Source organism: Sceloporus occidentalis, unplaced genomic scaffold (genome assembly GCF_023333645.1).
Source record: "Sceloporus occidentalis isolate IW3139 unplaced genomic scaffold, rSceOcc1.0.p SCAF_1, whole genome shotgun sequence".
Classification (NCBI taxonomy): domain Eukaryota; kingdom Metazoa; phylum Chordata; class Lepidosauria; order Squamata; family Phrynosomatidae; genus Sceloporus; species Sceloporus occidentalis.
Window position 1 is genome coordinate 163,808,246 of NW_028316981.1, and position 12,312 is coordinate 163,820,557.

The 12,312-nt window shown below is 42.6% G+C and overlaps 1 protein-coding gene across 1 annotated transcript in view; it reads right to left on the minus strand.

The window, feature by feature from the left end:
- FAIM2 (Fas apoptotic inhibitory molecule 2) overlaps nt 1-10,582 on the minus strand; it is a 61,818-nt gene extending 51,236 nt beyond the window's left edge. The window contains exons 1-2 of the mRNA XM_089480480.1: nt 10,289-10,582; nt 5,647-5,836 (exon numbers count right to left, since the gene is read on the minus strand). Of these exons, the coding sequence (XP_089336606.1) occupies nt 5,647-5,836; nt 10,289-10,303 (205 nt within the window). The 5' untranslated portion in view covers nt 10,304-10,582. The remainder of the gene's footprint in view (nt 1-5,646; nt 5,837-10,288) is intronic.
- Nucleotides 10,583-12,312: the final 1,730 nt, after the last annotated feature.

The following is a 12,312-nucleotide window of genomic DNA, read 5'->3' on the forward strand; positions in this document are numbered from 1 at the left end:
AATGTTCTGCCCAACACTCCCCAAATCCCTCACCACCTCTCATCATGGAGCCCTGGTGGCACAGTGGTTAAATGCCTGTACTGCAGCAACTCAGTGTGAGTTTAATACCAGCTCCAGGGTGATTCAGCCTTGCATCTTTCTGTAGGTCACTAAAATTAGTACCCGGCTTGTTTGTAATCCACTTATACTGTTGGAAGTGCTGGACCATCTGTAGAGCTGTATAAGAAATCGAAGAACCACTGAACCAATCGTCCAGCATTTCCTACAATATAAACTTACAGAGAAGGATGTCAAGTTTTGGACAACTGAGAAAGTGGCTGATACTGGGGAGAACCTGGAGAGAAAATTGAAAAGACGAGAACTTTTTTGGATCTTCACCTTACAAACCCATAAACTTATTGGACTGAATGAGAGCTGTAATTTGGCAGAGGTGTTATAATTTTTTCCCCTTTATCCCTCTAATCGTTTATATTATTTTGGTAGCACTGAGGCTGTAGCTTGTGTAATGCTTTGCAGGATATGCACTCCTTGCAAAGCAACCTTAATTATTCTGTAACAAGTGGGGTAGATTGCAAATTTGGAGGGAAAGATAAAGCCCTCCATTTGAAATATCCCCAGTAGCATTGCAATTTACTGGAACATCCAGGATACAATAAGTATGAGGAAATAACATCTTTAATAATTTTGAATATTTTTTTTCAAACCAAAAACATATACATATGTTTTTATATACAGAAAATATATTATATTTATATATTTATATATATTTTCTACAGGAATTTATTGCCTGATTAACTCCTTACTTATACTGGAGTTAATTATCCCTGGAAATAGGATAATTATTGTTCTGTTACAACAGGTCCATCTGCCAGATCAATATTTTACAATATGGTCTTTATTTGTGAATAAATATACTAACTACATTATATTTCCCATTTTTTTAGCTTTATTTTCCACTGAAGAAGACTTTCAGTCAAAACGCATTCAGATATATTTTTATCATTTTCATTTTATATGTCCTCTGGAAGTGCATATACTGGCTGCTTGTGACCCCTCAATGGCTGTTTATGCAGCCCTGAACCTCTCCTTGCTGTTCATTTGCCACCCTCTCCTTAAGGAGGCACTGCCTTGTCTAGAAGCCCCCAGGAGTGCCAGTTCACCATTTAAATGGGTTGCAAACTCCAAACCGTTTAACATTACCCCCTCCTTTTTGGTTGTTTGTTCAGATTTTTTTTTCATACCAAATAAGGACATCTGGCTCCTTGTTTTTGAGTGGTTTTGTTTTTGACATTTCTGTCATCTTTTACAGCTCTTGAGGGTCCCTTAGGTAGAAAAGTGGACTTCAGAGTTGATAAGAAAACCTTCCCCCTTCCCACTCCCTGTTACTTTACCCGATTTTATTTCTAGACAAATACTTAACTACTATGAAGTGGCAGGCTGAGGTTTAAGTGTCTTCAGGGAGCTGTAAATAAGGAGCTCAGGGGCTGATTAATTCTAAAACACCCTTTCCAGCTTGTGGGAGGACACCAGGGATGTTTTGCCAACGTCACTGGGGCTCTGGAACTCCCATTTTACAGGAAGATGGACAGAATCCCCTCCTTTGTTCATCCCCAAGGTGCCATATATGCTTAACTATATACATATATAGTTAAGAGACATCTTAGAGGTTATCCAAAAGGCTTTGTATAGTTTGCCTTATGTTTAATCTGGTCCTAAACTAAGCTTTTGTCATCAAAGAAGATTGGAGAACATAGAAACTGAGTCACTTGGTGTCTACTATTGGTCAAAGAGTATGACTGGGGCTTGAAAAAGCTGCTTTCTGGACTACAACTTCCCGCAATGAACATTGGCCACTGGCTATGACAATTGGGAGATTCTGGGAAATGAACTCCGAAAATAAGTTTGCCAAGCTCTGCTTATTCATAACTCTGGCTATTGGGATTTGTGGGGCTTGGGGGCAGAGTTTAAAAAAAGAGGTTTATTTAGTCCTTAGGTTGATTTTTTAAAAATCCATGGCTAAAAAACAAATAACAACACATCAAAAATCTTGTAGCATGAGGTTTTGTAGACTTGAGCCTACTTGGAAGTAGGCTCAAATCTACAAAAGCTCACGCTATCAGCTTCTTCTTTTCAGTTAGTCTCAAGGTGCTATAAGATCCCTGTGCATACTGATTTTCCAGACTAACACAGCTATGTCTTTGAACTGTAACACATCAAAAATATATACTCCAATTTAGGCCTAGGATTAGGAACACTGAGGCACACCACTTCAAACTGAAAGTTTTACGATGCCATTCAGCTTAAACAATTAAAGGTTAATGCAGCAAAGTATCAGCAACAAATTGTCCTGTTTCATAGTAAACCATTGGAGCCAACAGCCACCAAAATGGCTTGGTCCAGCACTATGATTTCACTACAATAGCTTCATGATGTTCCCTCAAAGCCATCACAAATGAGATCTACCAATGTTTATGAAAAGTGAATGGCTGTTTAATTTGATGGACATGTACAGTAGAAAAGCATCCCATATTTCTTGGTGAGGGTACATTCCCCACAAACATGTCTCTGTACACTTTTGATGTGTGCATGTGCTTGTCCGCCAACATTTTACAGATGAAAAGCAGGACAAATGTGGCTAAGCAAGATCAGAGTATGCTCAACATGGCAAGAGTTATTAATGAAGAAAAATATATAAGCTAGGGGAGGCTGCAGCAGTTAGCTTTAGCCAGAGCCTCCTGGGAAGGTAAGGTTCTATCCCCTTCTCTCCTTTCCCCACTGCTGAATTAAATAAGTGCAAACTACCTCTGCACATTGAACTCAATGGAAGTAAGCCAAGGACAAATGGTGTAAGTGCAGGGAGGAGAGAGAAACTTAGGCATTCCGAAAAACAGGCGAATAGGTAGGATGGCAGAGGATTCATTAAGACTGTCCCTGCCAAACTAGGATAGTTGGTGGCTATGCATCCACGGTTGTGAGGGCAAGGACAATTAGCCTGTGAATACTAACAGGGGGTGTCTGGAGGGCCCTAGGTGTTGAAAAGCTGTTGTAAAATCTAAGTCAATGAGGACCTTTGGGAGAAGGAGAGAGAAACCAATACATTTTAAAAATAACTGGAAAGGGGCAAGAGAGAGGATTAATTGGGACTTTTTCTGCCAAACAGTTGGAGAGTATGCATTTGCACACTTTCCAGAGCCTTGGAACACAGGCCATGCTTGGAAGTGAGCAAAAGCTTAAGGTGCATGTTCACTGATTCCCAACACAAATCAAGACATGTCCAAAGGTAGCAGTGATAAATATTGTCAATCTCCTCCTCTCTGGCATAAATAGTAACCTAGAGACCTTCCCCTGACTATGAAGTTTAGGCAGTCCTCCAAGCTAGAGGCCTAATGAAATGGATTTACAAAATTCACCACTCCAATGGAAGCTATCCAATGAGGCAGGCGAATCATTTCATTAATTTTCATGGATTGTGGCAACATTCTCCAGATGCTACTGTCAACAATGGTTGGTTCCTGTGGTCATGAATGTATGATGGCTTCCTGGTATTCCCCCACCACCATCATTTTATCACTGTTTCTAATAGTGGCAACTACTAAGGTGGTCATGCATCCTGCTGTATAGATTATTGTTGTGTACAATCATCATCATCAACACCATCACTATCATCAATTCATTATCAATCATAATCTATTATTATATTTAATATAAAACAATTCAATAATATACTGTACAGTTCAATTTGGATGCACCTGCATTGTAGTTGTCACTTCAGCAACAACATTCACAGATACCTTTTCATTGGCTCCCCTTTCTGCTGCCCACTCCATGTGACCTTATCTTAAATCCTCTTTCCAAATGCCCATTTCTGTACTAAAATCTATGCTAAGCTTTAATTTTAATTTGTCTTTACTGTATTTTGACAGAGATTCCTTCTTTATGTTGCTTTTACGCAGGTAAAACTTTTCCATTGTCTTCTGAAGGCTCTGGCAGCACAAGGGAACGTGTCAACAAATACTAAGAGAGCAAACGCTCTGAAAGGCTTACATGATCCTCCATAGTCACATCATTGTGATGGCGCTGGTCCGGAACTTTCAGGTGGGAGATGCATCCTTCCTCACCCTCCTGGGCCTTTGATCCATCAGCAAGATTGTCTTGCAGCTTGATCCAGATTCGTCACCATGGTTAGGAGAGCAGGAGTGTCATGTGGCTTGCATACTCCTTTTGTCCTTCTTTCCTCAGTTCTCACACGTAAGTATTGCCCTCCTTGGGCTTTGGAGGCATTAACTATGGTGGCTCAATATTATTGTGCCCTGATATTAATACTAACCATAGATCATATTAATATTGGTTCAAATGTAATGCTCTATTATGGTATTCCTCCCCACCCCCTCAAAAAAAGGCAAAGGAGTAGGGAATTCTGATGCAAGGGAGAGAAACAAATGGGAAAGAACTGCATGAGATATTTCCACTTCCTTAACCATGGTGAGGAGACTGGAAATGTTGCATCTGTATAACATTCTGGACTGTTTAAGTGATCCCTTGCTGGAGGTTAGATGAACATCAGCCTTTGAAAAATGCCATACAATGTAAGTGTGATAATCTTACAGATGCTTTTATTAAAGCAAAAGCAAAGGGGTAAAGGGACATTTGTCTGGCACAGAATGAGTCATGGAAATGATAAACCTTCATGGGCTAACACTGTGTTATTCCTCAATATACCTATGAAAATAAAAGGAGATATTCCAGAGCAGTTCAATGTAATGCCAAACCATGGTTTCATGATGCCTGTACCAAAGCTCTCCCAGAAACCATGCGGTACAATCAGCTTCCAACTAGGATCAGAAGTCATAGCTTGAAGTTTGGTTGATGCCCTGGTGGCACAGTGGTTAAATGCCTGTACTGCAGCCACTCACTCACAAACCATAAGGTTGCGAGTTCAATACCAGCAAAAGGGCTCAGGCTTGACTCAGGCTTGCATCCTTCCAAGGTCACTAAAATGAGTCCCCAGATTGTTGGGGGCAATTAGCTTACACTTTGTAAACTGCTTAGGGAGTGCTTAAGTGCACTGATAAGCAGTATAGAAATGTACCTGCTATCACTATTGCTATTGATGTGACATCTGACTTAAGAGACTACAGCTTGATTTGATACTCCACCCACAGAAGCAGGCCACTATTTGAGATGATTCCTGGGAAAGCACAGAGTGAGCAACACAAATCATTCTGAACAATGTAAACTACAGTTAAAAGCCAAGGTTTGTTGGTGTTACAGCTAAACCAACCTTTACGTTTGTCCTACATGTGGCCAACATGGATGGGAGAATTATTACATCTAGTCCCCAGATTAGGACAGGACTTGAAAGGACCAGCATACCAATAGCATCCAGTGTTGTCAAACTCAGAAGCAATGTTTGCTACCACCTGTTCTTTAAAAATGCAGTGAGAACAGGCTACCTGAAGAAGTATAACCTTAAAGGAAGAGAAATTGGTGTCTCCAACAAACCATGGGTTCTGATTTTTTTTCAGGTCTGTCCTAATCCCACCATATTGATTCATGTCAGGCTATTGTCACTACAGTTTAGAATATATATATATATATATATATATATATATATATATATATATATTAAAAAATTGTTAAACTCACTGGGATCCACATATGCCCATGTGGGGTGGAGAGGAACATTCAAGGGGGGAGGAAAAGCCCCTGCTTTCAGCCCTTCTGCAGAAGTTGCCTCTTCATAGGTTGGAGGTGCTGAGGGGACAGTGGTGTTGTCCTTTTTTTCTATGCCCCCCTGTTGCCCTTCAGAGTTGGCAGGCTTGTTATTCACAGAGAGCTGCAGGGCAAAAGAGAAAAGGAAAGGTTAAGAGAAAAAGAATTGCAACTGCTCTCTCCAGTACAATGACAGCTACAGGATTTGGGGGACAGGGAAGGAGTATGATTGTGAAAACTGGATAATGAAGAAAGCTGACAGGAAGAACATCAACTCATTTGAATTGTGGAGGAGAGCTCTGAAAATATCATTAAAAGACAATGAATAGGTCTTAGAGCAAATCAAGCCTGAATTCTCCCTAGAAGCCCAAAAGACTAAACTGAGTCTGCAAAAGGATCTTGTAGCACCTTTCAATCTAATTAAGTGAAAGAGGTTGTAGCGTAAGCTTTCATAGACTTGGGCCTGAAGCAGATGAGCCAAAAGCACCAGTTTCAGGCTATGTTGCAGGCATGGTGTTTAGATGCCTCATGCCCTAAATGTGGTTGAAAGCCACACCGACACTGAACCATCTGGAAAGAACCAGGCCCAGAATTATGGGCAGCAACCCAGATCAGGATCAGACACATGCAGCCGTTGCAGTCCTGGCCCGAATGGCACCAGCATGATCCTGACGCAATGCTTTTGGCCCATCCACTTCAGGCCTTGTTCTACTTCCTCAGATACATGGAGTAAGTAAACCAAGGTAGCAAATATGGGACAGGGGTACCATCTTGTCCATAGATTCAGGCAGCAAAAAGTCTTGAACCCTTCCTGATTTCTATAAATCTTTCTCCATTTGAAAAGGCTTACAGGGGAAGCTATACCTCAAAGAAACATCCAACCACACAGCCATTTGCAGGCTCAAGCTGGAATGGGTTTTACAGATTTGTTTTAGGTAAGTGGGGTTATTACTCATGTTGCTATCTGCATTTATCCCTAAGTAAAGGCTTCAAATATACATATCCCCCCCCCTCCACCCCATGTATCAAATCAAGAATCTGGGAATAGGCTTTTGCAAAAGATCTCATTCTCAATCATTCAGGGAGGCTGCACTTTAATATAGTATTGAAGGTGGGAATCCGAGCCCAGAAACTTAAGTTCATTGAGTTCTTATGTCTTTAAGGAGGGGAAGATCTCACAAAACTGCAAAGCCCAAGATTCTGTTGGATGGAGCCATGGCAGTTAAAATAGTATCAAACTGCATTATTTCTACAATGTAAATGATGACATGAGTCCACCAATTTGCAGAAAGGTTGGCACATGCTCTTTTGGTTTGTTAGGCACCTTGAGTCCCTGTTCTAGAGGATGGAGGAAGGGTGGGATACAAATGAAGTGAATTAAAAATAAGCATGTTCAGATTTACATCCCCCATATTTTTCTAGACATATCCCCTGGTGCTTTCCAATTATCAATAGCTTCATAAAAGACCAAACAGGTTCACTGTCTAGATTATGGGGGAAAGTCAATACTGCAAATTTTGTTTCTTCTCTTCTGGTAACAAACAAGAGCAGATGCTAACATGGACTTGTATTTAGCTAAAAGTACGAAAGGTAGGAGAGAGGCTGAAATACCCTGAAGGCAACAGATCCTGTCTAATCTTGGAAGCTAAGCAGGATCAGCTCTGATAAGTACTTGGATGGGAGACTCCTAAGAAATACCAGTTGCCGCAGGTGCCATTTCAGAGGAAGGCCACGGCAAACCACCCCTCAGGTTATTTCTTCTTAAAACAAAACCCTGTGAAATTTCATGGGCTCACCATAAATCAAGAGGCGACTTGAAGGCACACACACACACACTAGGTAGGAAACATGATGAAGAAATTTAAAACTATCATGAAGACAGTTAAAACATTGCCAATGCAGAGTAGGTGATCCAATATTATTTGACACCTTGGACTCTCTTAAATAACAGAGGGGAGTAAAGTGCCCTGCTAACCTTACTGTGGAATTAAGCCCTAGCAACTCTTTAATAATATAACCTGACTCCCAGTTTGGTTTAAATCATTATCATCCAAGAGGTCATGTGTTGGCCACAGGGAAAGTCCAAATAAATCTATATTAGTATAATATTTTGATTAGACAAAGTTAAAGATCCCAAAATTGGAAAGCCTTTGAGATATTTAGCTCCTGTCTTCGTCAGAACAGAAGGGAAGGTGGGGATTGTGGGGGTGAAAGGGGAAGCAGAAGCAGAGTTTATGCTGAAGTCAAGAAGATGACATGGTCAAATCTGAAGCAGGGGAAGGGATTTCTTCAGCTTCCTCCTCTCCCATTTCATCTGAAAACCATGCAGACTTCTTGGCTTCTAGATTATCAGTCATTCCCCTTGAATTCTAACTCCACCCTCCCACCAACCACTCTGCAAATAAACTTGCTTTGCATAACATCTTTTGTGATGGAGAGATCTGACAATCTTGAAAGCCATTTTGGTGACCTTTCACTTGGTCTAATCAAGGTATTATGCTAATATGGATTTCCATTATTGTCCTACATGGAGCAGCTGCATCATGAATGGGCAGTCTCAAGGTGCATGCATGGACCTATTTCTGTCTTGTGAGACTCTCTGGGATCCATTTGGGGACCTATTTTTGTGTCCCAAAAATCCCCCCCCCCAAAATGAAATGAAAATAAAGAATGGCTGGAAGCCCACTTCTAATTTTTAGGAGGGGGACCCCCTATATGTTTGATATTAAACCATGCAAAGTGAGGCTGCAAACTATTTCAAAGGTGAAGTTTCCACACCCCACACTTTTTTTTAATCACAGGGCATCCATGGGCTGCAATGCAAAGACAATGCAAATGAAAGCCCATCTATCTATTCCGAACCAGTAAAAGCCTCCTTATCACCCCTTGAAGCAGCCACACTACAAATGCTGCTTGGATTATTATAACTCAATATATGGCAGCAAAATAACTTGAGCCAATCAGAAGCCGTGACACCATGCCACCCCCCACGGCCACCCCCAAAGTGAGAAAGTGAGAAAGGCAAAGAGTTAATCCTGGCATTGCATCACCATGGTACCATCTGGATTTGTTGATGACCTAATTCAAAGGAAGCAAGCACCTAGAAAGTGATGGTGGAGAGGAGCACATGGGGGCGGGGAGAAAAAGGAGTTTTTTTGTTTGCTTACTAAGAGCTTACTAAGAGAAAAGCCCAACTATTTCATGGGTTGTTTTTTTTTAGCATTCCCTACCTGTTCCATTCATAGTATGGTAGGCAGAGGGATGTAAGCTGCACCCATAATATCAGGACCCATTGGCCACACTCTGTTCTACAAGCAAGAGGACATTTAGTGGAAACCATCCCATTAAGTCCTCAACCCAACGCACAGGTAAGGCCCAGAGAGCCAGAGTGGTGTAGTGGTTTGAGTGCTGGACTATAAATGACTCTGGAGACCAGGGTTTGATTCCCCGCATGGCCATGGAAACCCACTGGGTGACCTTAAATGAGTCACACACTCTCAGCCCAGAAAACTCCATGATAGGGTTGTCTTTGGGAAATGACTTGAAGGCACACAACAACAGGCCCAGAATTATGGAAGAGACCATGCAAGCCACAGTAAGCCTCCCCAGATTCCTTGGAGTCAGCAATCCAAGGTCCCAAAACTTAATAGATGGCCCCAAGCCTAACCATTCAAGCCCTGGAGTTGTTAATCTAGGCACTGCTGCTCTTTAACCCAAGGCAACAGATTTCTTATATGAGGACCATGAGGGATGGTCTCTTACAGTCCAACTTTTCTGCCCTTTGGAAATAAGATGGTGATTTCTCATGGACAGCCAAATACTCAGTGTTACTTGTAAAGAGCCAATAGGAGCCCTAGCTGGGAACGCTATGAGCTAAGGCAGTGTGGTTGACATGAGCCAGCTTGAGCCTTGGAATATGTCCCTGGAGACCAAGGTTTGACTCCCTGGCTCAGCCATGGAAAACCACTGGGTGAGTCACACACTCTCAGCCCCAGTAAACTGCATTGTAGGGTTGCCTTAGGGTTGCCATAAGAAGGAAGTGACTTAAAACTGGCTCTCATTCTTTAGTATTAGCGTATGTCACCATTGTCGTTTTCGCTGTGTGCTTTTCACAGCCACGGCATCACTGCATTGGCCTGATGATGACACACACTAATAATAAAGAATGGGAGCCAGAGTGTCTTAGTGGTCTGAGTGGGGAGATGGGTTCAAATCCACTTTCAGCCATACAAACCCACTGGGGGACCTTGGGTGAGTCACACACTCTCAGCCTCAGGCAAAGGCAAAGGCAAACCCCCTCTGAGCCAGGAAAACCCCAGGATCGGTCCATGCAAGTCAGAAATGCCTTGAATAATAATGGATGATGACGATGACGACGACGACGACGACGATGATGATGATGATGATGATGGGCCTTTCCTCCCAGGCAGAGAGATGCTTCACACAGCATCTCCAAGACAGGAATGTTGGCATCCTTTGGTGCCACACACATACACACACACACACACACAGAGAGAGAGAGAGAGAGAGAGAGAGAGAGAGAGGCTTGACTTTGCAAAAGCCTTGCTGGACCTACCTTGCCCTGCGTCATCTTTTCCTAGTCTGGAGGGGCCCTGGGCGACGGTGGCACTGCAGAAAGGGCCAGGGGTGGGCGAGGGAAGAGAGAGGGCTACTGGCCCACCTGTCTTTCCCACTCCCAAAGAGAGAGATGCCTTGTTTCTGGGTCCCTGGTCCAAGCTTCTCCCCCCGCTGCCAGCCTCTGATGATGCGCTCCGCTTTCTAGCAGCATCCAGGTCTCTGGGAGGGGGGCTGTACCATTTCCAACTGCGGGGGGGAGGGAGGGAGGGAGAGAGTGTGTTGGAGGATGCTGCTAGCAGGGCAAGCCAGGGGGACCCGCAGTGCGCGCGCCCAGCAGCCTGATGCAGCAACAGCACAGCACAACAGCCAGCCAGAGTCACAAGGCGAGAGAGAGCAAGCCAGCAAAAGCCAGCAGGCAGCCCAAGGCCCAGGAGACTGCAAAACCAGGGGACCAGGGAAGCAGGGAGAGGAAGGATGCAGCTGGGAATAAGATGCCCTGCTGAGAGGCACCACTGGCTGCATCCCCAATGCAGAAATAATCCAGCTTGACACCACTTTAATTGCTATGGGAACTGTGGTTGATTGTGGCACCAGAGCTAATTGAGGGAGACCGCAGGCTCAGACTGAGAGGCCACAGGACTGAATCTGCAGGACCTGAGCAAAAGAAATGAAGCATGGCACGACTTTAGAGATGCCTCACCCACAGGGTTGCCATAGGTCGGGGTTGACCAGAAGGCAGCTAATAAAATTTATTTGGGGGGGAAGGAATACATGAGAATATTATTAGTATTATTATTATTATTATTACATTTATTTCTATAGCGCCATAGGCTTTGCATAGCGCTTTACAAAGGAGAGAAAACAACAATCCAAAATAGAAACCAAAGCCTGCCTACGGTGCACAATCTAAAACCACAAACAAGATGATAAAGTTAATAAAAATATAACTGTAACAAAGTTAAAACAATACTATAAAATGTAAATTAATACCAATAATATGTTGTGAAAGCTGCTGTCATATCAAAGATATTACAAATAAAATTTAAACTAAGTCTAGAACTCTTCCTACTCAGTGTAACAGAGTAAATGGAAGGCAAGTTTGATAGAGATGAGAAGAGTATTTTACTAGATCACAGCGGCACGCATCTTATACACTAAACTTTGGGGGGGGGGGGGTAGAGAAATACTGAACTTAGAAGACGATGATAAAAATAAATGAGCTCGTTATAATGGACAAATGAACGACATTCATTTAATGGGAAATCCGACCAACAATTTTGGAAGAAATGGGAAAATGTAACTGTATTTTTGGATATGGAGCTATAGATGGTGGGAATTAATATGTGAATGTTATGAAAGGCTGTTTCCTTATGATAATAAAGCTTTAAGAAGAAGAAAAATAAAAATAAAATTTCTTGTAGCCATCCAGAGTGATTCTACCCTGTAGAAAGAATGCCGCTTGACACCGCTTTAGCTGCCATGGTTCTGTCTTGCAGAGTCTGGGGATTTGCAGTTTCATGATGCAGCAGCCCTCTTTGGCAGGGAAGACGAAAGACCTTGTAAGACGACAATAGGATGGAGCTACTGCGCTTCAAGTGGTGTCAAACTGCATGATTTCTGTAGTGTGGATGCACCCACAGCTTCCTGGAAACTCACTGCAGGCCAGTAGCCATTCACAGACCTGGACTGGTCCATGGACCATCCCTTAGACACATTGGAATTGTAGAGTTGGAAGGGACCCCAAGGGCATCCAGTCCAACCCCATTCTGCCATGCAGGAAATCACAATCAAAGCACCCCCAACAGATGACCATCCAGCCTCTGCTTAAAGACCTCCAAAGAAGGAGACTCTATAAACAACAAGCAATACACATTTTAATTCTCTGTAGAGAAATGTACTTTTCTTACAGTAATTGCTGATCTCTTGAGAAAGCTTTGCTTTGTTTTATCGTGTGCCACTTGACTTCCAGCAAAAAAATTGCAAAAAGGACATATTAAGCTGGGCCTAAGGATTAAGTATCTA